At 45.3% G+C, this 25128-nt stretch overlaps 1 protein-coding gene across 5 annotated transcripts in view; it reads left to right on the top strand.

Annotated features, from left to right (window-relative positions):
- SIK3 (SIK family kinase 3) overlaps positions 1-25128 on the top strand; it is a 245049-nt gene that overhangs the window by 189374 nt on the left and 30547 nt on the right. For all 5 annotated transcript variants that reach the window (XM_035009003.1, XM_035009004.1, XM_035009008.1 and 2 more), the window contains exons 5-11: positions 2918-3042; positions 3590-3713; positions 22588-22706; positions 23234-23344; positions 23582-23725; positions 24173-24250; positions 24377-24486. In XM_035009003.1, the coding sequence (XP_034864894.1) occupies positions 2918-3042; positions 3590-3713; positions 22588-22706; positions 23234-23344; positions 23582-23725; positions 24173-24250; positions 24377-24486 (811 nt within the window). The remainder of the gene's footprint in view (positions 1-2917; positions 3043-3589; positions 3714-22587; positions 22707-23233; positions 23345-23581; positions 23726-24172; positions 24251-24376; positions 24487-25128) is intronic.

The following is a 25128-nucleotide window of genomic DNA, read 5'->3' as shown; positions in this document are numbered from 1 at the left end:
GGAAAGGACCTGATGAAGAAGTGTGCAAGCTGGTTAAAACAGAACAAAACAATTAAGTGTCCTCTTTCTAGAAAATTCCCAAAGACATCTGCTTTGCTGAATCTCATTCATTAGGATTTTTAACCTATCTTCACTCTCGGAAGAAACATCTTTTTTTTTTTTTTTTAAAGATTTATTTATTTATTTGAGAGAGCGAGAATGAGAGAGAGTACATGAGAGGGGGGAGGGTCAGAGGAAGAAACATCTTAACAGGCTTCAGCACATGCAGACTTTAGTAAATTAAAGCTATTGGGTTTCAAAAGTTGTAGGTTAATTGGTAGAGCTTTAAATGCAGTTGCATTCATAGTTGACATTTCGTAAGTACCTGTTGTGTTTAAACACCATTATATCCAATATAATTTGAGAGAGTCGGAGATGAATAAGGTATTCTTAAGGAACTAGAGAGAGTGTATGTTTTTCAGGAGCTAAAAGGATAGGATGTGTATATGTGGAAATAACCAAAATAAGGGAGAAATACAAAGTAATAGGGGAGTACAGAGAAGGTAGAGGTTATTTCTTATAGGAGATCCAGGAAGACTTAGCAGAAGAGGCATTTATTTCCCACTGACGAAAGAGAATATTCGATTTCTTATAGAAGTAGCTGTAAGTGTTTCTAATGATGGCCCTGACCTCTAAGCCCCTGTGATCATGACGTTAATTTTAGAACTGTGGGCTGAGAGCTAGGAGGTGGAGGCTCAAGTGGCTGGCCGGCTGCCGTTGTAAGGATGAGAAGGCTCCAGGAGCCAGAAAGGGACGGGAGGCTTGGCCTAGTGATTTTATTGCCATTTCATTCAGTGACCCTTTCTTGAGTCCCTGCTGTGTATGAAAGCGCTGTGTGGAAACGGGTGAGTCCAGCTGTATTCTCCCCGCTAGTGGAGGGCATAAGCACATTATACAACTAAGTATAAGATAAGGCAGAGTCGTGGGGTATAGAGGTATAACGAGGGGCTACGGAAGCACAGAGGAGGAAGCCATTGACATAGTCTTTTGTGGTGGAAATCAGTTAAGGCTTCATACAGGAAGTAATATTTGACTGGGCCTTGGACATGAGTGATCTTTCAAATGTGGGAAAGAAAGGAAAAGCCGGGGTGCCTGGGTGGCTCAGTCGGTTAAGCGTCTGCCTTCGACTCAGGTCATGATCCCGGGGTCCTGGGATCGAGCCCCACATCGGGCTCCTTGCCCTGCTTCTCCCTCTCGCTCTGCCTGCCACTCCCCCTGCTTGTGCTTGCTCTCTCTCTCTGTCAAATAAATAAATAAAATCTTAAAAAAAAAAAAAAAAGGAAAAGGCATGGCACAGAGAGGAAGTAGCCGAAGGAAGGAATGTAAATGCAGAGTAGTCTAGCAATGCTAGAAGGCCTGGGGAAAGTTGGAAAGGTGGGTGGGGCTGGGCCGTGGAGGAGCCTGAAGGACAAGGCTCAGAGGGCTAGACTGTTCTGTGAGCAGATGGGAGCCCCCCGTGTTTTTGAGTGAGGAGTTGACACAACATGATTAGCCTGACTGTCCCCACGCTAGGAGTGGATGGCCTAGAGGGAAATGAATTGGAGGTAGTGAGCCATGTGTGATCTCGGTCGGAGAGAACAGGAATATGAGCTGAGCTGGTAGGAATGGAAATAGAAGGAAGGAAATAGATTCAGGACACACGGGGTAGAAGCAGGAAAAGTTTTATTACCAGTTGGGAATGGGAAATGAGGGGGAGAAGGGAGACTCCAGTGCTCCCAATAGCTGGGATGGTAATGCCATTAACGAACATTAATGGGAACATGAGCAATAGAACAGATTCGTTTTCGGAAGATGGCGAGTTTGAGCTCTTTCTTCCCAGGTAAGTATTAGAAGTTCAGGAATTTAAGAGTGGTACCAAGACCAGGGATAGAAACTTGGAGAATTATTACCAAACAAATGATAACGGAAGCTCTGGGACCAGAAGAGTCAGCCTTAGAGCAAGGAGAGAGACAAAATCAGCACAGGCCTTACAAGAACACACGTGGTATAGAAGGAGAAAGGAGTAAAGCAAACAGCAAATGGAGACCAAGTTGTCCAGGGCAGTAACACTAGGGAGGGGAGGGTAAGGAGGCGCCTAACCTTTTCAGGCACTGTCACCTCAGGGAATGTGGTAGACCTGGGGCAGGAGGGAGTCGGCTGGCTTCCAGACGAGTTATTCCCGTAAATACTTACATACATGAAAGTATTCAGAAGTCAGCAACTCTCTGTCCTTTGGCCTGCCATCTTTGCTCATGTTCTGAGCCTTCCTCTCCACACCTCCCCTCTCCTGTCTCTCATCTGCTCTCCTAAAATAGCGGGAGGGGAAGAAAAGTAGGGGGGAAGCTGAAGCACAAAGGGACTTGGAGTTTAATTGTAAATATTCCTGTTTCAGTGTGTAAATAAATTGCCTATTCTTCCTTTCGAATAAGCTACCTTAATGATAATAATGTCACTTTACCTAAATTTTCAAGTCCATGTGTCTCTAGTGGTCGCAAATGTGTTTGTCCTAAGAAGTAAAAATAATAGGAAAAGTCTGGGTCCAGGTGAGCAGGCTTTCAGGTGGTTACTGATTCTGGTGTGGCCTTAACATCAGTCACTATCCAGTGCCACCTATGGTCTGAAAGCAACAGGCACGCTTGGCTCCCTCAGTGTGGCTTTCTGCAGGGAACAGTGTTGGTTCTGCTGACATAAACCTGTCACGTGTACTTCAGTTAACCAGGGGTCTTTGGCATTCCAGCTCATCTGTATCTCCCTTTCACTATTATGTTATGTTCCAGTGGCTGGTTGGAGAATTTCTAAATGGTTTCTCTTCACGTTGGATGCTCAAATGTAACGCTCTAGAGCCTTTGTTCAGTGACTAGAAGCTAGTAACGTGAGGTATGTCCGTTTGTCTGTCTAGATTTTGGCTTCAGTAACCTGTTCACTCCTGGGCAGCTGCTGAAGACCTGGTGCGGCAGCCCTCCCTACGCTGCGCCTGAGCTCTTTGAGGGAAAGGAGTACGACGGGCCCAAAGTGGACATCTGGGTATGTACTGTCTTCTCTCAGCCCCCGGGCTGGTGGTTCTCCTTCACTGGGAACAGCGCCGTCACCCTGGGGGACATTGAATGCTGCACACGCATCGACACCTTGACCCCTGTGCTTTGAATTCCCAGTTCCTTGTGCGGAGTCTTTCCTCCAGCTCTTGTCGTAGGGACCGAGCCACAGATTTCAAACTTCCCCTTTTGCAGCTGCAAAAAAAAAAAAAAGCCCAAGAGCAAGCTTGGATGGGTGCCCTTGCCAAGAACAGAGATTCTTTCTGTTGTTGCCACTTGCCTTCTCCCTCGAGGATGAGCGCTGAGAGAAATTCTAGATATGTTACCCAAAATTAATGTCTGGAAGCAAAGAAGAATGTTAACTATCCTAAAGATGATTGGCCTTGACAATGCCTCATATTATTTCTCACAAAGGAAGAAGAAAAAGTTAGTTCCATTATCTTGTGCATGACTCACCATCATCTTCATACACATCCTATAATGGCCTCTTTGTTTCCTCTGATGCGATTAATCGTATGTGCTCTCTGTTTGGGATGCAGAGCCTTGGAGTCGTCCTCTATGTGCTCGTGTGTGGGGCCCTGCCATTTGATGGGAGCACACTGCAGAATCTGCGGGCCCGGGTGCTGAGTGGAAAGTTCCGCATCCCGTTTTTTATGTCCACAGGTAAGGTAGTTACCCAGCACATAGCAGCGATGGGGTTCACAGATGCCGAGTTCTCGCAGGAATTGGGTGACAGAGTATAAACGACCCACTTAACAACCTTCTTAGCTCCCGTTTGCTGAATTGGCGCCTCCGGAAGCAAGGTTCTCCAGGAACACGGTGTACGGGCTGTGGCGTCCGGTGGCCCCCGCTGAGGTGGCCTGAGTTCGGCGCTAAGCTCCGCCTATAGCTACTCGTGTTGTGCGGCTGATGGCTAAGTCTGTGTGAGCTTTGGTTTCCTCCCCCGTAAGTGGCTGGCAGTTTTGTGAGGGCGTTACTCTGAAGACTAAATTAAATAGTCTGTGGAAAGAGTCGTTCGGCCCATCACATAGTTGCAAGGCAATAAATATTCCTGTTTCACCCCGTCCCACTCTTTTTCATGATAGTATTTCCATCTAGTGGGGCCCCGCCGAAATGTGGCAGTGAATGCCAAGGATGGAGCGGACTTTGCGTCTCAGTCTCGCTGCTGCCACCTTTCCTCCTCCCGTGACCTGTATCCCCCAGACTCAAATAAAAAAGTGTTTTTCAAATGAGTGGGCAGTAGAGTAAGTAGCTCTTGGAAAGATGTAACACTCCAGACGCCAGATACCCAGAACCTACAGTATTTCATCACCATTTCTGTGCACATGAGATAGGAACAGCTCAGAGACCGTGCAGTAAGCAGTCTCATTCGTTTTACCTAAATATGTTTTCAGTTTAAGGAACGACACACAGTGTATGATGAGCACATGGGAAGTGCCTTTTAGAGTAAATAGGGGGAGCTCTTTCTAGATTTCACTTCCAGTCTCCTTAGCTTTAATGGTTTAATAGTGTGTCTGATAATGATAAGGGCTGTGAGAAAAATAAAGTAGAGAAGGGGGTCAGGGCTGGTGGGTGGGAGGTAATTTGAAAAGGTACGACCAGGGAACCCCCTTCACTGAGAAAGTGACATTTCAGCACAGACGTAAGGAGGGTGAGGGAATGAGCCGTGTGGCCTGAGGCTGAGCTTTCCTGCTGGGGGGGCAGCCAGTGCAGAGGCCCCTGGGAGGGAGTGTGCTGGAGTGTTTAAGGAACAGGCCGGGGGCCTCTGTGCTTGAAAGGAGTGACAGGGACAAGAGAGATGAGGGCAGAGAGGTGAGAGAGAACTTGCTTTTAGGGCCTAGTCAGTAGAAAGACCTGAGTTTTTACTTTGAGCTAAATTCAAAGGATCAGAGGGTTTTGACAGACGAATGATGCAATCTGACTTTGGTTTATTCCCTAACTTTTCAAACACACAAAAAAAGTCAAAAGCATGTGACTGCGATTTTTTTTTTTTTTTTAACCACTTTGGCTGCTCTGCTGGTTAAAAGGGTTAGGTGCTAAAGGAAGGGAGACTTTTGCAATCATCCAAATGAGAGATACTGGTGGCTCGTTCCCAGACTGGGTGTGGAGGTGGAGATGGTAAGAAGTGGTCAGATTGAAGAGATACTCCATACTGTGTGGCAGGCACCATTCAAAGCAGTTTATAAACATTGACTTGTCTTGTTATTACAACAACCCTGTGAGATATGTAAGTCTATCACCCCCATGTTGCAGTGATAAAACTGAAGCCAGGACGTGGTTAGCAATTTTCCCCAAGATAACACAGCTACGAAGTGGCTAAACTAGAATTTGAACCTAGGCAGTCTGGTTCCAACAGCATTTATGTTGAATTTGATGTGAGAGAAAGAGTCACTAAAGGTAACTCCAGGGGTGTTGGCTTGAGCAATTGGAAGGATAGATTTACTGCTGACTGAGACTGGGACGACTAAGGAAGAATACTTAGTTTTGGAGAGATGTTTTAGATCATTTAGTTTGAGATGCGCATTATACCTCTACGCTGAGATCTGGTGTAGGCAGTTGAATATAGGGCTGTAGCTTAGCTGGGAGTTGTGGGCCAGGGATGTACATTTGTGAATCATCGGTGTATAGATAATATTTACAGCTCTGACATGGGATCACTTTATAGGCAGTGATTTTAGAGAAGGGGTCCAGGGGTTCATCTCTGGACCACACTAATGGTCAGAGATCAGGAAGATGAGGAGAGATCGGCACAGGAATCACCGGCGAGGTAAGCCAGAGGGGCTGCTGTCCTAGAAAACAAGGAAGAAAATGTTTCAAGGAGGAGAGAATGAGGAACTCTGCCAGGTGCTGCTGACAGGTGAGAGAAGATGAGCGGGAGCTGTGGATTCGGGAAGGTGGAGATCAGCGACGGCGTTGGAAGACGGTTTCAGTGGAGGGGCAGGAGCACAAACCTAATTTGTGTGGCCACGACAGAAAAGGAATGGAGGGGAAATGGCGAAAAGAAATAGGCACAGCCATCCCCAATTTTACTATAAAAGGCAGCAGAGATGGGGTCCAGCAGCTCGCTCTGGTCAGTCATCAGTGATCCTTGTCATCATCTGCTGGGGGTCCTCGGTCCTTATCTTCATGACTGCCCAGCAGTACTTAGCACTGACCCTTTTTTAAAAATAAACTTTATTTTTTAGGGCAGTTTTAGGTTCACAGCAAAAGTGGACAGAAAGTGCAGCCAGTCCCCATATACCCACGTCCCCTCACTCGTAGCCTCCCCACGATCGGTGTCCACCAACGTAGCATATTTGTTTTTTGTTTTTTTTTTCTAAAGATTTTATTTATTTATTTGAGACAGAGAAAATGAGAGACAGCATGAGAGGGAGGAGGGTCAGAGGGAGAAGCAGACTCCCTGCCGAGCAGGGAGCCCGATGCGGGACTCGATCCCGGGACTCCAGGATCATGACCTGAGCCGAAGGCAGTCGCTTAACCAACTGAGCCACCCAGGCGCCCCAACATAGCATATTTGTTACAGTCAAGCATCCTGCGTCCTACATCGACACCAAATTCCGTAGTTTCCGTTAGCATGGTGTCCATTCTGTGGATTTGCACAAATATATGATGACATGTATCCACCATTATACTCTCATACAGAGCAATTTCACTGCCCGAAAAATCCTCTGCGCCTGTTGACCCCTTCCCCCGACCTCTGGTAGCCACTGATCATTTTACTGTCTCCCTAGTTTTGCCTTTTCTAGAATGTCATATATAGTAGTTGGAATCCCACGGTATGTGGTCTTCTTTCATTCAGTAGTATGTACATAGGGTTCCTCTCTGGCTTTTGGGGGCTTGGTCGCTCATTTCTTTTTAACGCTGAGTAGCATTCCATTGTGTGGATTTACCCTATTTATCCATTTGCTCGCCAGACATTGTGGTTGTTTCCACGTTTGGGCAGCGATGAATAAAACTGTTGTAAACTTTGTGTGCAGGTTTTGATGTGGATCTAAGCTTTCAACTCCTTTGGGCAAATAGGAGGAAGTGTGATTGCTGGACTGAATGGAAGAGTAGGTTTAGTTTTGTAAGAAACCGCCAAGCTGTCTTCCAAGGTGGCTGCCGCACTTTGCATTCCTACCAGCGGTGAGCGAGCGGCCCCTTGGCTCCGCATCCTGGGCAGCATGGTGTCCAGTCCATGCTGCGGAGGTTTGCCCTGCTAATGGACAGATGCGTAGTGGTTGCTTGTGATTTTAAGTTGCAGTTCCCTGATGATGAGCATCTTTTCATATTTACCACCTGTCCCATCTTCTTTGGTGACTTGTCTGTCCAAGTGTTTGGCCCATTTTTAAATCAGGTTGTGTTTTCTTATCCTTGAATCACTCCCTACTTTTTGAAACACTTTTTTCTCACTGCTTCTCAGACACCACATTCTCTTGTTTTCCTCCTATCTGTGGATGCACCTTCTCAGTCACCTCTGCCAGATTTCCTTTTCTCTGTTCATCCTTTAAGTCTTTTCTTCTTTATACCCTCTTTCTGAGCATGTCAACTGCTGTGGCTTCAGTGAGGACTGTCACGTTCGTCCCCTATTAACACTCAGTCAGCTCTCTGGCCCAGACCTCTCCTCTGGGATGAAGGGCGACCTAACCCATTGCTGCTGATCAAATTCACTTTTACGTCTTGAATTAACATCAATAGAAACATTTCAAAACTGACTTTAACTCCCCGTCCCTATCCTTGGTTGCCTAGCCCAGTGAGTGGCATACGTCACCATCGGAGCAAGGTAGGAACTAGCCTGATTCCTCCTCCTCTCTCACCATATTCACAGCTGATCAGTTACCAAATCCCGTCCATTCAGCCCTCCTTTCCTCTGGCACTTCTGTAGTGGTTCTTGCCTACATGAAAAAGAGGCAACTAACGGGTTTCTGGCTCCAGTCTTGTCCCTCCCTGATCCATCCTCCACGTGCTGCATGAGGAATCTTTCTAAAACAACATATAAAAACAACACACACACACACAGATCTGATCATACCATTTTCCAGCTTAAATTTCTCAGTGGTTTGTCTCCAAAATGGTTTGCCTCTAGGCTAAAGTTCACTCCTTTATGTGGCAGGGGCACTGACTTTCAAACATTTTGACCATGACCATAGTAAAAAATATCTTTTATACTGTGACCTAAAACACGTGTATGTCCACATCCCTAAACAGAAGGTTTTTTTTAAAAAGCAAAATGTGCCTTTGCTATGTGCGCTACACTCCAATATATTTTATTCCATTACATTAAAAACTGCAGGTTATAACTTACTAGATTGATGTCATGACTGCTGTTTGAAAACCAGTGGTCTAGAAATAGCTGGTGCCTGCCCGTCTCTGCGGCCCCAACTCCCATTGTACACCTAGTCAGCCTGACTTCCTTCCAGTTCCCTGAACAAGTGATGTTCTGCGGAGCAGTTCCCTCTGCCTAGTAGAATACTTCTTCCTCCCCCAACCTGACTCTACCCACTCCTGTATTCTAGAATAAGAAATTAGATGTGCTAGAAAAAGAATCGAGATATTTCTACTGGTTTTCAGATCTCTGGGTTTTGTTTTTGTTTTTGTTTTTAATCATGGGACTTAAACAAATTTTTTATTGTAATTACTTCTTTTGTTGTACATCTTCCACACCAGACTGAGCTTAGAGAAAATATAGATGAAGCGTGTTTTTTCACAGTTGTCTAGAGCCTAGCATAGTATCTGGCACGTAGCAGGACTTAGTAAATAGTGAGTAGATAGTAATAGAAGCCTATTTAAAACCCTCCAGTGGCTTGCATTTCCACTTAGAATAGAGGTCAAAAAGCCATTATCGTGATGGCCAACAAGGCACAGCTGGGATTGGCCGCCTCTTTCACATCATTTCTTGCTACTGTTGGCCACAGGTTCCGAGCACCAGTCACAGAGGCATCCTTGCTGTTTCTCAGACTCCCCAGGCACACACATTCCTAAGTACTCACATGGCTTGCTTCCTCATGTCACTTGAGGTTTCTGCTTCAGCATCTCCTCAGAGAGGCCTTTCTCTTTCCAGAACTCTGCTTCAGTTTTTACCTGGCATGTACCACTGCCTGACCTCAGCTGTTGATCGTGTCCCTACTCCCTGTCCCACTGCCTCTTGACTGCAGTAAGCTTTTGTTTCTTTTCACTGCTGTATTTATTCCCAGGGCTTAGGACGGGGCCTGGGTCCTCGCAGGCACTCAGGAAGTGTCTGTTGAATGAATGAAGGCCTGAGTAGGTTCGTTAAAATGCTATCAAAACTCCTCCAGAATGTACACTTGTATTCAAATAATAACATCAGTAATAGTGATCTACATTTCTTTAGGACTTTCAAGTTGACACAGTGCTTCCTATCCTTGATCTAATTTGAGCTGGATAACCGTACTGTGGAATTGGTATTGATACATACTATTTTAGCATTTTGCCAGTGAAGTTTAAAGAAAGGACTTGACCTGCCTAAAGCCACACAGGTAATACATGACCAACTTGGTCATTTATTTGGTGTTTGATGACACTGCACTGTTGCAAAGAAAGGGCAAGATAAACAAACCACTTCCTCTGCTTTTCCAGTGTCCACAGTATTTCCTGTGAGCAGCTTGGGTTCCCTCCGCCCTCCACCCCCGTCCCCTTGCATCATAGCAAAAGATTGGTACTCCATCCTTGCCAGAGCTGGCTTCAGATAGTGGAGGCTGGTAAAAAAGTTTATTATGCTGTCAACCACATTTGTCTGTTAGTGCCTAGAAATAAACTATGTAGCATTTTAACTACTTAGAAAGAACTAATATTTGTAGTATAAGCTAACACGGAAGTTTAAAGATTCAGAGACTGTCGATATTATTATCCTAAATGTGGTCACTTTTTAATCCTAGACAACTAATTCCGTAAGTAGGAGTAAACATTTTCGTAAAGTTAAGGCCAGCAAATGAGCAACAACCCAGTCTAGGAAATGAGTAGACAGTTCTGTGGTAGCAGTCTGAGCCCTCCTGCCCTCAGGGACACACACATGCTTGGCCTTGCCTAACGTCGTAGGCCTGAAGCCCAAGGCCCGGCAGACAGTGCCTTCAGAAGGACAAGGCAAAGGAGCAGATGAACTCACAAGGCTGTTTAGTCTCTTAGCTCAGACATCATAGTAACATCAAGTTTCAAGTTCACATAAAGGAGACCTACAGTCTGTCCCGAGTCCCTTTTTTGCTTACACCTCTAGTGTCCGGTCCCGGTGGCAGCTCACGAGAGCTGGAGTGAGCCCTAAGGCCGGAGCCGGCCGCTCTCCAGCCCGTCGGCTCTGCTTCCTGCACTGCTGGAGATAGGGCGGCTGAAGAGCAAGATCCTTTCTTTTCTCGGGCTGTTGTCACAGACTTGAGTGAGTTGATCATTTTTCTGCCGAAAGGATTTAGATGCTCCAGCAGAGCTGCTGTTCTCTAAATTAGCACTTGGGAGGCCAAGTGGGTAAGGCCGCTCCATCTAGCTGCTTCGAGTGCCGTTGAATTCCAGAATATCTGCAGCTGTGTGAGCCCATGCTATACAGATGGACACATTTAGTTCAAGAATTCTAAGTGTCTCTTTATTGTCAGTAATGTGTGGAATGAAGTGTCCTCACAACTAGTGGGTATTTCTGTGCCTGGTCTCGTGTGTTTGATACAGGCGTCCTTCCATGGGCATCCTGAGATCTGCTAAAGACCAAGTTGGAAGACGGTGGCACAAATTTACAAGAGGATCTATTCAAGGCTGAACGATTTTGAACCACATAGTTTTATGATTAGGTGTGTGACTTCCCCTCTTGCCTGGAATAGAAGCCCCTTTATATCAGAACTGTGTTCTGTACGTCATCATCTCCCATAAAACCTGACAGTACTTGCTATGCTGTAAACATTCAGTAAATATTTCTTTTTTTTTTTTTTTTAAGATTTTATTTATTTGACAGAGAGAGACACAGAGAGAGAGGGAACACAAGCAGGGGGAGTGGGAGAGGGAGAAGCAGGCTTCCCGCTGAGCAGGGAGCCCGATGCGGGGCTCAATCCCAGGACCCTGGGATCATGACCTGAGCCGAAGGCAGACGCTTAACGACTGAGCCACCCAGGCGCCCCTCAGTAAATATTTCTTAGTGAAAAACTGCATTATCACCACTTACCTCTAGAATCTTATGTCAGACTTTTGGGTTTTGTTATTAAACAGGTAATTCACTGATGATCCAAATTATTCACTGGTTTTATGGGTTTTTGTTATATGGGTTATTATGTGAATGACCAGGTCACAGGACTTCTAGTTTTTGTTTTTTTTGTTTTTTTTTTTTCCTTAAGATTTTATTTATTTATTTGAGAGAGAGAGAGAATGAGAGACAGAGAGCACGAGCGGGAAGAGGGTCAGAGGGAGAAGCAGACCCCCCGCTGAGCAGGGAGCCCGATGCGGGACTCGATCCCGGGACTCCAGGATCATGACCTGAGCCGAAGGCAGTCGCTCAACCAACTGAGCCACCCAGGCGCCCAGGACTTCTAGTTTTAAAAAGGTTTTGATCTATTATGGATTTGGCTTTCTATGTCTCAAGTGAAATAAGTTTGGTCTAGACCAGCGTTTTTGGATTAAAATTCTGAGAGCATCCTGGAGAGTGGTTAGGTAAAAACCTGGAACCTAAATTACAGAAGAATTGAAAGTTGAAACTTGCTGGGTTTTGAGCTGTTATGGACAATGAGACCTCGCCTGACCACACGTGTTGTCAGGTGCTTTCTCTGACTCCCCCTCCCACTGAAGGAAGCCAGCAACTTAAATTTGTTGAGCACCAAAGTCATTAACTACCAGGATATTTTTTAAAACCTTCAGAAGCCTACTTCTTAAAGTCTTGTTTGTCTTATTCACCAATTATACTATCTGCTAGTGAATATTGTAAAGATCAGTCATTCATTTAATACTGAAGGAAAATTAATTTATAGTGGAAAAACTGCTGTGACAGTGAGTGCAGAGAGATCTCTTGTGGACAATATTTTTGAGTTCTTATTGATCAGACTTTATTGTGCCTTAATTAATTGTAATACTGCATAAGCATTTTATCACTGGGAACACAAGACCCAGGCTTCCATAATGCTCCTGATGGAGACCGCTGTGCGGCTCCTGCCAAAGAGCTTGTACTTCGAAGCAGGCAGCTCTGCCCGGACTGGCTTACTCATCAAGAACCACACAACATCTTGCTTGGCTAAAAGCACTTTGCATAGAGGGGATGGGACAGGAAATTAAAGTAGCTCACCCACCAGCGTCCATATACCTAGGGGCTCAGCATCCTAAAAGCAGTTCTCTAATACATTTTGGGGCATAGTCTTCCACTAGCGGGAAACCCGCATAGCACTTTCGTGTTAGTGAATGAAGAAATCACAGGGGAGGGCGCCTGGGTGGCTCAGTTGGTTAAGCGACTGCCTTTGGCTCAGGTCATGATCCTGGAGTCCCTGGATCGAGTCCCACATCGGGCTCCCTGCTCGGCAGGGAGTCTGCTTCTCCCTCTGACCCTCCCCCCTCTCATGTGCTCTCTCTCATTCTCTCTCTCTCAAATAAATAAATAAGATCTTTAAAAAAAAAAAAAAGAAATCACAGGGGATGTCAGGAAAGGGACAGGATCTACCTCAGGGTCACGCAGAGCTCCTCTGATTTTACCTAACATAGTGGGGAACCATGGGGAAGTACCAGTACTTACTGCCTTATTCATTATTGCCCCTTGCAAGCAGACTGTCTCCAAGCTTACGGCAGCCCTATGGAGGAAAATAGAGAGAGGGAGAAAGTTCTAAGTGGAAGGACTCCAGAGATTTGGATAATACTTAACATTCATTGAACACTTTCTATGGACCAGACACTGTTGCATTAACTTGTTTTATATGTGGAACCACCCTAGAAGTAGGCGACTCTCGTTATTTGATAGACAAGATAATCAAGGCATGGTAAGATGGAGTGATGGACCCCAAATCCTACAGCTAGGAAGTGGCAGAGCCGAGTTTTGAACACTAGCCTTCTGGCTTCAGAAGCCACCTGTGTTTGCTCGTATTTTAATTCTCAAGAAATATGTATCTGCCAAGGTATTCCAAGTATCAAGAGAGTCCTAGAGTACATATCTTTGTCCATCTACATCAGTTATGTATTGGAAAAAGAGTATCAACTACTCTATATTGGACTCTGGAGTGAAACTAAACCAGAATTTTGTTCTACTCTAAGGATTGATATTAGGACTTACAAAACCATACTTGAGTAGGGCGGTACAGGCAACAATGTAATTTTTAAACAATGTGAACTTCAAATTGGACAGCTTCTACTAGTAGAACACCGTGGCCTGCTGGGGGCTCTTCCTGGTGGGGCCCGGAGGTCAGCGTCAGCCTCCCAGCCTTTAAGCCCGCATCCCCTGATCTCCGAATCTTAAATCCGAAGCATCACAGCCACCCAGGAAAACTAGAAAATAAGGAACATTCAAGAAATAGTTGTTACTTTTCAAATAAATGGAGAGAGATGGCCACTTGTTTTCTCCTCAGTCCATCTAAGACTGATAAACTGCTAAAACCAAAGAGAAAAGTCTCTCAGCCTAAGTTTATTCATTCTCCGTGAGAAGCTTTTCTCACCAGCCCCGTCTTTATTTGCTCAGTTGTGCCAAGCCACCTTCCCTTGGCCTCTGTGTTCAGCCACAGAAAGTGTCTCACGGGGTTTAGTTATAAGGCGCTTGATTTTTATTCCAGAACAGTCTGATAATAATTCGCAGCACTGTTGGGATTTGTACTTAAATCAAGAACTCTCCCATTTCCTTGTCTGATCTCTTACTGTCGGACCATCCTTCTAGGAATTCTACTGAATGGTTCGGTACTGGGACTCCCAGTTTTCTTTCCCCTAAAGAATTGAAAGCAGATGAGTTCAAAACAAGATTTTCTTTTTTCTCAGTGCCATTCTGACACAGGAGTTGCTGATCTCAGCTGAGTCAAATCTTATTACAGTCAACACTATTGTAGATTAAGTTCCATTATAGTTAATTCCGAGATTATGTATTTTCTTTGGTTGTGTAAAACTGTGGTATTGACTAGTACTTTAAATAAACCCCCTTAACTAACTTGCGAGTTGGAAATGTGTATATATTTCTGTGTGACAGTAACATCAAAATTAGGTTTATAGAGTGTAAGTCTTCCAATCCCTACAGCATCATTGTTCCAGGAAGATCCAATATAACAAAAAACCTCTGTATTTTGTATGATTGTATTTAACATTTATGCCATCTCTGAGTGCATCTGTAGGTCTTATTAGCACATTCGGTGTACGTTATTTATACATAGAAATGTCTTGTTTCAAGACCATTTGTCTACTTCATTTAGATTTTAAAATAGTCACTATATAAAGTAGGTTTGACCTTAGCTGACAGCTGACAATGACACGGTTTCCTTGGGCGTATTAAAAACCGTCATTTCTGGGGCTGAGTTTACAGGCAGAGTGAGGGTCCCTTAACTCTGGCCAGCTTCTTACCAAAAGAGGAGATCTTGGCAACAACCCCTCTGATGTGTTTTTGATTGACTTTTTAATTCTTTCTATAGGATCATGATGTTGCAAGAGAGTCACACTATTTTAGCCATGATTATGACAGGACGAGGACATGATGGCAGATTATATTTTCTTTTCATTAAGAAGAACAGCATGTTTGGTGCCTGGTTTTCCTTTTTGGGAAAAGGCAGATAGCATTAAAGAGGAGCTGTGAATCCAGAACATATATGGCAAGGGCACAGACTCTTATGGGCCCCAGTCCGCTCTATCCAGAGGTTGTCATTGCAGACCATTCATCTGTCATCTGCTCTCATAGTATGCTCTCCCCCAGACTGCTACCTGAGCTAGGCAAGGTGAATTGGGATAAGAGAATCTGGCAGTATATCCCATAGTATCCTGGTTCTGGAAAGTGTAAAACTTTAGTGCCATTTAAATTGAAAAAAAAAAAAAATTATAAGGTTATTTGTTTTCCAGGAAGCAGACGTTTTAGATTTTAATAGCCAATTTATTTTTGTTTCCTTTCTGAAGGATTTTGAGAGAAATAGAGCCCTCTTTGAAATTTGAATTGCCCTGGGGAATTAAACATTATTAAGAAGTTTGTTAAAATGATTGAAAAAAAACCAACTCTTTGGAATTACCTTTGAACGCACCTGGTATTGACTGGAATGTATTCATGTGACACCAGACCATACCCTTCTTCCAGGCACCTGCAAGGAACAAGAATTTCCTGAGTAATTGTGTCTTCCTTGCATTCTTCCCGTGCCTCCTGGCACACAGATGTCTTCTGTTTCTCCAGCTCAAAGCAGTTTTATGTGGTCAGAAAAAATCTATGACTCAATTTCTTTCAGACCACTCCTCTGCCCACAGAGCCGAAAATGATTGCTTTGCCATGTCCCATCCTTTGGCATCACATGAAGGGCTTAAGGGACCATTGGCATTCCCTCCATCATAGGATCAGCCTGAAGATGCTGATGATTCAGTTCCCCAGATTTCTGCCCACCCCTTCTCCTGGTCTGTGGTGCCTTGATGGAGGAAGCCTGTTGTTTCTGGCCATCAGTCTCCATCAGCACCAACAACCTGGGTGTGTCAACTGGGTTCGCTCTTCGTTGGTGCATTTAATACGTACCCCGATGTCCTTGCCTTCTCAATTCCTCGCAATCCAACTTACCATCCCCCTTAACATTGTGTTTGGCTAGTTCACAGCCTGCTTTTTTCTGAACTTGGCTTGTAGGCGGCTCTAGTGTGACAGAGCCTGTGAAGAGTACCTGGCATTCGATCGTCAGAAAAGGAAAATTGATTTGATTTGCCTTTTTAAAGATACGCTAGCTACTAAGTAAACTATCCAGAATTAATTATTTTAGGTGCCATGTGGGTTACGAACTCTGACTTTGGAGTCAGACTGACCAGAATTTGTGTCCTGGCTCTGCCTCTTATTTTCAGGTCAAATTTCTTAACTTCTCTGATTTTTAATTTCTTTATCTTTAAAATGGGTATGATGGTATTAGAGGTTGGTGTGTGAATTAAATGCTTAATTAAAGCGGTTAGCACTCTGCCTAGCATATAAATGCTCAATAAATGTTAGTAATTATTATTGAGTAATATTTTTGAAGGAATTGCTCTATTAATCTTTCATACCCTCCTTCCTTATGTTTTTTATTCTTTTCTCTCTCACTCTCACTCTGTTAACATGCTAAAGATATATGATTAATACTTTCAATCAAATCCACAGGGTTTATGGGGAAGGCTTATCTGCTAAGAGTTTTGGTTTGTTGTAACATAATCTTGACGCTAAGGCTTTGCCCATATTGCAGATATCTATGGCTCCTCAAGTGGTAATCTTGATTTACAGATTATTCTATATTCTGCCTCAGACAAGATCAGTGAGTAGGTGATCCTGTGTGAGGCAAAGAACTCTAAAGCTACAAGGGAAGGCCCTGGAAACCATCTGGTCTGGGCTTTTGCCCCCAAACCCTGCCACCTCTGTCTTCTGTAAAAGGATAGTTGTCTGCTTTTTCTGGTTGGAAGCCTGGAGAAGGCCTGTTCTCTTGTGGATTCTTGGGACCTGCTGAGGAAATGTGTTCGAAGGAGCTGTAGCAGGCATGCAGTCTAGTACTTCTCTCCTCAGCCTTCTGGAGGGCTGTTAGCCTGTGCGGTGTTGTGGTGGGCACCGGGGTACGCAGCTCAGGCAGATAGATGCAGGCTCCGTCCTTACGGGATTCTCGGTCTTCCTGACGTAATGTTGGGAGCCCTTCTAGTGACGTCTCAGATGCCAGCCTCTGATTCAGCGCATCTAGTGATAATAAGTATGCTCTTTCCCAGGACAGATCATTCCCGTTTCGGTTACATGGTTTTCAGAGCTGGATGGGACCGAGGAGTTCATCCTTTCTAGGATAGTTGTTTCTGGACTTTGCAAGTGAACTCTTACTCAGAACACTCATCTGTAAAATGGATAAAATTAGCTGTGCCGCAGATGGGGCCATGCCCACTGGACAGCCCCTCTCGCTTCCCTAAGGGGCCCCTCCTCAGATCCCTGAGACCCTGACCCAGGAATTTGGATCACCTGTAACAATTAAAAAGACTTGTCCTACATTGAACTTGTGACTTCCTAATCATCTCAGATTCAGGCCCCTGGAACAGTATAGTATAAATCCACTTGGTTTTCTTTTTAAAAACCCTTCCGATACTTGAAGAACACCAAGTATGCCCCTTGCTGCTGACCTACATACACCTTCTCGTCTCCAAGATAAATCAGCCTCCTGGCCTTTCACCTGTCTTCAGGGACCATGTTCTCAAACTTTGAGTCCGGAAATTCTTTCTAAAGTTACTCATTTCTTCTTCTGGCCTGGAAGCTGGAGACAGAACTTCTGTCGACTACTTTTGGTGAATTTGAAGTTGGTTTTTAATTCCCCTTGCTCACCCTTTACTTCCCCCACCCCCTGCCCCCCAACCCAGATGAGATACTCTGAACCTCTTAGAGAAAAACTGTTTATCATCAAGTTTCAAAAAGAAAAAAGTTGTTAAAGGCCTGGCCCTCTTAGCTGGAATGACATGGGCAATCTCCTTGTCATTCCCATTTTAGGGCCTGGCCTGACACAGCCGCCTCTCCATGGATCCTTCCCAACGCCTTTCAGTGCCGCAGGGCAGGGCCCGAGAGCATCCTCTAGTTAGCGAGCTGGTGGCAGATCGAGTTTCAGGGCCCCGGGCGATGTGCACTGCCGAGACCGCCTGGCGTCCCCTGCGTCTTGTGCGGGGCAGATGAAAGAGGCGGCTGCAGGCACTGCTGGGTGCTCTGGCACGCCCACACAGAGCAGCCTGTTCCTGCAGACGCTAGCCGAGGGCGGGGACGAGGGACAGGCTGTTGGTGACATGAGAATAGAGGACTTGGCAGCTGGAAAAGTTGATGCGTGTACCCTTTCATCGGAGGCCCTTGCTTCCTTCCACTCGTTTTAATTGACTGCCCCGTGGTTGCTTGTGGTATGAGGTTGGGAGCATCGATTACCTTTGTTCTCACCCTCTCTCCGTATTTTATGTAGACCGGTGTGTTCCCATCGAGCCTGAATTTAATTTCACGAGCTATGTAGGACACTTAGGAAGTATGAGTTGATGATAATATCTGGCTTTCTGCATTTTGTCATATTTTACCATCTGTGCAACACATGGAAAGTGTGAGATTTCTGTTTCTTTGCATGAGAGATATTATGGAGGGCATAGGCATACAAGATAAAAACTCATCTCCTCAGGATCATCGCTGCCACCAGGAGGCCTTAACCTGGGACCTATAGCCATCGGGGGAATCGATGGCACGATTCGAGGGCTCCTTGAACAGACTGAAGTTACATGCAAATTTTTGTGTATAAATTCTTGTTTGCATTTTTCTGGAGAGTTTTCAAGGCATGTGAAACCAAATCATGATTAAGGATGACTGAATAAAGATTTCAAGATCCTGAAATTGAACTAGCTATATCTTCTAAGCAAGGCTTACTATATTAGTGTTCATTTCTTTTGGTTTTAAGGAAATTGCCTTGAAAATCCTGTTTTAAAACAAGCCTATAACTGAACGTCATTCTGCCTTGGTCATCTGATTGAGGACTGACGTGGTTACCTTTTATGCACTGCATGCTGTGTGGGAACTGAAAGAAGACAGAAGGGCGCCATCTAGAGGCCTGAACAAAAATCTCACCACTTTCCCATCAGGCCCAGGCCTCCTCCCTACCTGGGGGTCTTCAGTTGTAGTAATTCTTTTTTTTTTTTTTAAAGGGGCGCCTGGTTGGCTTAGTCATTAAGCATCTGCCTTCGGCTCAGGTCATGATCCCAGGGTCCTGGGATCGAGTCCCACATCGGGCTCCCTGCTCAGTGGGAAGCCTGCTTCTCCCTCCCCCACTCCCCCTGCTTGTGTTCCTGCTCTCGCTGTCTCTCTCTCTGTCAAATAAATAAATAAAATCTTTAAAAAAAATAAATAAAGTAGGCTCCATGTGCCAGCGTGGAACCCAACATTGGGGCTTGAACTCATGACCCTGAGATCAAGACCTGAGCTGAGACCAAGAGTTGGACGCTTAACCGACTGAGCCACCCAGGCACCCCAGTTGTAGTAACTTTTTTAAAATTAGGAACATTTTTTTCCTCTCAAGTAACTGCACATCACAAAGGTGTGTGTCAAAGATATTTATAATCTATACAAATGCTCCAGGTGTGGGTGTAGCCTGGCTACTTTGGAAACATAATTTTAATAAAAGTATAATGTTGTAGATGGCATTTACTCTTTCATAGGCATATAGGTTTTAGGATCTACACTGCATTTGAATATACTTTTAATTATAAATTATAGCAAGAACAAATTGATGCCTGCTATAAAATCATGTTGATATAGGGACTTTTCTTTTTGTATTTTCTTTTAAAGCAAGAACAAATTTAGAATTGAGTACATTGTCTTAATTACTCTTTGTTTTCCTTTTAATATGGTGATTTAGAATGGTGTTTGCCACATGGTGCAGAAACTGTGGGGTTGCAGAGTTGAATTCACTCTGGAAAAATAGATCAAACAGGATTTATATCCACGTGAAGATGTATCACGGGTGGTTAGAAGCCTGTCTCTGTAGCCCCAGCCCTGCCATTACTTCGCAGTGTCGAGCACGTTCACTTGTTTCTTCTTTTATACAGGAGGCTAATAATAGAAGCTAATTTAGGGTTGTTGAGAGGAGTAAATGAAATAAAGTTGTTAAGCACAGTGCCTTGGACATAAAAAGTCTTTTAAAATTAGCACTGATTGGTTACTACTGTCCTCACTGGTCAGTCTTATTTTCAGGACCAATGTCATGAAATGGAAACCGTTTTAAAACCTGTATCTTACAGAGAATTCTATAGTGTTTTTTAAAATATTTTTTTTTTAAAGATTTTATTTATTTATTTGACAGAGAGAGAGAGAGACAGTGAGAGAGGGAACACAAGCAGGGGGAGTGGGAGAGGGAGAAGCAGGCTTCCCGCTGAGCGGAGAGCCCGATGCGGGGCTCGATCCCAGGACCCTGCGATCATGACCTGAGCTGAAGGCAGACGCTTAACTACTGAGCCACCCAGGCGCCCCTAAAATATCTTTTTTTTTTAATTGAAACATAATTGACATACATCACTGTAGTAGTCACAGGTGGACAACATGGTGATTCAGCATTTAAACTTACGGCACGATCGCCGCGAGAATCTCGCTACCATCTCTCTGTGGCCGGGTGAGGTTATGCTATCGTCACCTGTATTCCCAGTGCTGTACATTGCTTCTTCACTTCTTTATAACTGGAAATGTGTGCCTTTTAGTCCCCTTCCCCAACTCACCCGCCCCCTCACCCTGCTCCCCAGAATTTTACAGTTTTAAAAAGCATTTCACAAACACAATCTCGTTTGACTAGAGTTTCAACAAATATTGATTCATATACTCAGTAGCTATTGACTGAGTGCCAGTTAGGTATAATCACCATCTCTGGTATTGAAGGTTTGGTACCAAAAACATAGGTAAGAAAGACATGGGCCTTACATTGTGGCGAGGGAGCTGGACAATAAAAAAGTAAACCAGATAGCTTCAAAAGAAGTCGTTTGCATGGAGAAAATTCATGTGGTGGCATAGAGGGTGACCGGAGGCCCACTTGAGAGCGACGAGGTGGCAGGGAAGAGCTTTCTGAGGAGGTGGCATTTAAGTCCTCTCCTGAGTGACAAGGAGTCAGCCATGTGAGGTCCGAGGAAGCAGTGAGTGGAAAGGCCGCTGGTGGGAATGTGCTAGACACGTGCACAGTCCAGAGAGGATGCTGGTGCCTCCGGGGCTCCGTGAGCCAGGGGGAGTGTGGCAGGAGGCGAGGCCAGGGGCAGAGATGTGGGCCTGGGGGACGGGGACGTCGGACTTCATTCTCTAGGTTGTGGGAAGAGACTGGAGAGTTGTAGGCAAGGTGGTGCTAACTCAGATTGATGTTTTAGAAATATGTCCTTTGCTTCTCTGTGGAAAACAAGTTGTAAAGGAGCAAGGGTGGACATGGAAAGACCGGCCAGGAGACTTTTGCGGTGGTCTAGGCCAGGGATGCCGGTGGCTTGGATGAAGAGGCTAAATTACTGGCTAGGAGTTCGGATCCTGCCCACAGCTCTGCGCAGTCCAGAGGCAGCCTAGCGTGTGGTTAAGGGCAGCGGCCGAAGCGTCAAACTGTCGTCAGGTTTGAGACCTGACTTCTGTGAGATCTTGGACACATTTCTTGACTTCTCCGTGCCTCTTTTTTACCATCTCTAAAATGGCAGTGAGGATGGGACCTTCCTGCTGGGGCTGCCGTGAGGTGTAGATGAAAGAAGAGTAGTTGTTAAGTGCTCCAGAGAGTGTCCGTTAGTGCTGCTCGCTCCTGTCTTCGCTGCCACCTCCGAACACAAGGACTCCTCCCTCCTCATCCTCTACCCCCCGTTTACACTTGAGGGAACTTAGAGAGTGGTTTTGAATCCGGAATATAGGGTTCTTGATCGTGAATCCATTGTACGTTCTGTAACATAATATCTAGTATGAACCGTCAAAGAAAAATACTGATCTGAATGTCTGTAGCTCAAGAGCCCAGTTGTGTGCACCTGTGAATGGTTTTTTTTTTGATTTTTTTTTTTAATTTATTTATTTGAGAGAGAGAGCAGGAGAGGGGGGAGGGTCAGAGGGAGGAGCAGGCTCCCCGCCGAGCAGGGAGCCCGATGCGGGACTCGATCCCGGGACTCCAGGATCACGACCTGAGCCGAAGGCAGTCGCTTAACCGACTGAGCCGCCCAGGCGCCCACACCTGTGAATGTTTAAATACACATTGAGAAAATGACAAATAAGGCCGGCAGCGGAGTCCCAGTGTGTAGGAAGGAGCATCCAGAGCCTCTCTCCCCCACACCTTGGACCACTGGAAATTTAAATTCTGAGGTTTGAAGAGAGCTCTGGACCCCAAGCCAGAAGCATTAGTAGGCACGTAGTAATACATATAGGAAGGTAGAACTGAATGTTTTGAGGACCTTGTAAGATATTGAATCTCTTTAGAGACATTCAGTTTTTGTTTTTTTTTTAAGATATATTCATTTTAGAGAGAGAGCGAGCACATGTGGGAGGGGCAGGGAGAGGGAGAGAATCTCAAGCAGAGTCCACGCTGAGCCTGGAGCCTGACGTGGGGCTCCATCCCACCACCCTCAGATCAGGACCTGAGTCAAAACCAAGAGTCAGATGCTTAACTGACTGCACCACCCAGGTGCCCCCAGAGGGCATTCGGTTCTTTATTAATTGCATTAAATGGGGCCGTACATAATATAAATAAGTGAGACCCAGGGATTATCCCTAAACTGTCTGGTCAGACTTTTAATGAAGGTATTAACCCAACTTTTCTTCGCCTCTTCCTGCCTTTGCCCGTTCCCTTGTGGAGTAAGCGGTGATGTAGGTAAGGAGCAAGCAAGAGAAATGAGAGGCAAGGAGCCGAAGAGTCCATCTGCTTGCCTTGCCTCCAGTTCCTCAGCCGCACCGGTGCCCCCCTCGCTGAGACTGAAGGCGGCCCCTTTGTGTCTGTTGCAGAGTGTGAGCACCTGATCCGCCACATGCTGGTGTTAGACCCGAACAAGCGCCTCTCAATGGAGCAGATCTGCAAGCACAAGTGGATGAAGCTGGGGGACGCGGATCCCAACTTTGACCGGGTGAGCTGAGTTCTGCTTGCCTCCGGGAACTCCACTCAGAGCTCTCTCTTTTGCATGAGATTGTAATTAGGCCGCGACTTGCAAAGGGCGGGTGCTGGGAGCAAACTGTGATGTGTTACTGAAGCAGCAAGGGAAGCAAGCAGGAGGGAATTTTAAAGCCGCTTGAGTTGTTGGAGAGTTGCCTACCACTTGCCCCCAAATCATAGTCCCTCCTTGGCTTTTGAAACCGTATAGCCCACATTCCTGCCGCTAATCGACCACGGGGATAGCTCTTTCCTCTTGTCTTTGTTCAGTGGCTTCTGCAGCATAGCTTTATTTAAACCATTTTGGCCATCCCAAAGGACCTCAGCAAAACAGGGATCTTGTCTGCCTACAGCTGAGTACCTAGAACTTTCTTGCTTAGGCTTTGTCTGAGGCCAAAAATATCCCAAGCTAGGGGCATGGAACAGCTAGTTCCTTATAGACCATCTGCCATCACGACATGGTTAACTGGGGCTTTGATAGCTTGCCTCTTTTTAATGTCACAGTTAATAGCTGAATGCCAGCAGCTGAAGGAAGAAAGACAGATAGACCCCCTGAATGAGGACGTCCTCTTGGCCATGGAGGACATGGGACTGGACAAAGAGCGGACGCTACAGGTATCCCTAAAGGCGTGGAGGACAAAGCGAGGGGTAGCCGTATTCCCTCTGTCCTGCCTTTTCCACTCTTTTCTCCTTCCTGAGAACTTTCCCTTTTCTCACTGTTCTTCTTCCTCGGCCCCTCTCTGAGCCTTGACAAGAAGGTGCTTTGGTCTTCTAATGTACTGTTGAGAGGGTTTTGTTATTGACATGCCCTTTCACCAGGGTTTTTTACTCTTTTCCCTTCTCCCTTGGTAGTCGTTAAGATCAGATGCCTATGATCACTATAGTGCAATCTACAGCCTGCTGTGTGATCGACATAAGAGACACAAAACCCTGCGTGTTGGAGCACCTCCTAGCATGCCCCGAACCATGGCCTTTCAAGCACCAGTCAATGTCCAGGTGGGCAATAACTCCAGCGACCTGAATCGGGACAAGTAACACAGGGGAGGGAGGGGATGGTTAGCCAGCGCTCACTAACTCACTCCAGGAGAGTTTCCTGTTCTTCCTTACCTCTGTCCCCTCCTATCTGTCACCTCTTCCTTTGTCAGAGGTCAAGCAGAGGTCAGAACCTTTTTCTTTGACAGAGAGGATGGAAGGGTATTCCAGTACTCAGGATGGGCAACAAGAGTTGCTTTTTTTTTTTTTTTTTTTTTTAAGAAACAGCCAATCATTGATAGAGACTGTTTTCCCTAAAGAATGCTTCCTTGTTGTAGCTTCTAAGGGCAGAGGAACCAAAGACTCAGAGGTAGAAACATAGACTTTAGCAACCAAGAGTCCTTTGAAAGACCATCATTATTTCCATCTAGCATGTAAGATAAGAATGTATACGTATGTGCTACTTCCTAGGCGGAGCAGGCTGGTACCACTATGAACATCAGCGTTCCCCAGGTGCAGCTGATCAACCCAGAGAACCAGATTGTGGAGGCAAGTAGTGACCTCGGACAGCTGTCAGCCGAAACCACTTTCTTCCCCGTATCTTTGCTTCCTTTCCTGGCTTCTCATTTCGAACTCCTCTTTATTTCTAATTGGATTGTATTTCCTTTACCTCAGCCGGACGGGACAGTGAACTTGGACAGTGATGAGGGTGAGGAGCCCTCCCCTGAAGCACTGGTCCGCTATTTGTCCATGCGGAGGCACACAGTGGGCGTGGCTGACCCACGGTGAGTATCTGGCCGACAGCCCTGATTAATTCCATGGCAGAGAATTCCCACCTGACTTTGAGTTCCTACCATGGCTCATTTTCCCTACTTCGTTATACCTCCTAGATGAGATCGAATCTCATCTGTTTTTTTTTAACCCAGTTCAGGGTCCCGGGTAGATCAGACTTGATGTGACCAAAGTATTACAGAGCTGTCCCTGGTGAATGGTGGGCCGATAGCCACCATGGTGTCCATTAATCACGATACTTTGGTGAACAGCGTGGTAGTATCTTGGCTCACAAAAACTGAGATCTTCTGATCTAAGTCACATAAAAGGACCCCCTTAAAATTCATCCAAGTTTGACAGCTTTTAGAGATATTGTTTACTACATGTTCTAATGCAAGATTCATCTAGGAAGGGAGGACAAATGAAATGGTGTAATTTATGTAAGTTAAAAATTAAGCGAGCAAGAATCCAAAAACATACCAAGTAAGTACCAGTTTCCCACAGCGTTTTCCCAAAACAGTCCTGCAGTATGCTCTCTGATGCCCTCACATGGGGAAATGTACCGAAGGCTGGCAGTCTGTTTTTGTTCTACATTTGAAGACTTTCAACATTAAAAATAGCCTTACCTCTTCTCTGAATATTTCCTTTACTGTGCT

The sequence above is a fragment of the Mirounga leonina genome, unplaced genomic scaffold (genome assembly GCF_011800145.1).
Source record: "Mirounga leonina isolate KUSES-001 unplaced genomic scaffold, KU_Mleo_1.0 Mir_153, whole genome shotgun sequence".
NCBI lineage: Eukaryota > Metazoa > Chordata > Mammalia > Carnivora > Phocidae > Mirounga > Mirounga leonina.
The sequence above is the reverse complement of the archived record's forward strand: the minus strand, read 5'-3'. Positions and strand labels throughout refer to the sequence as shown.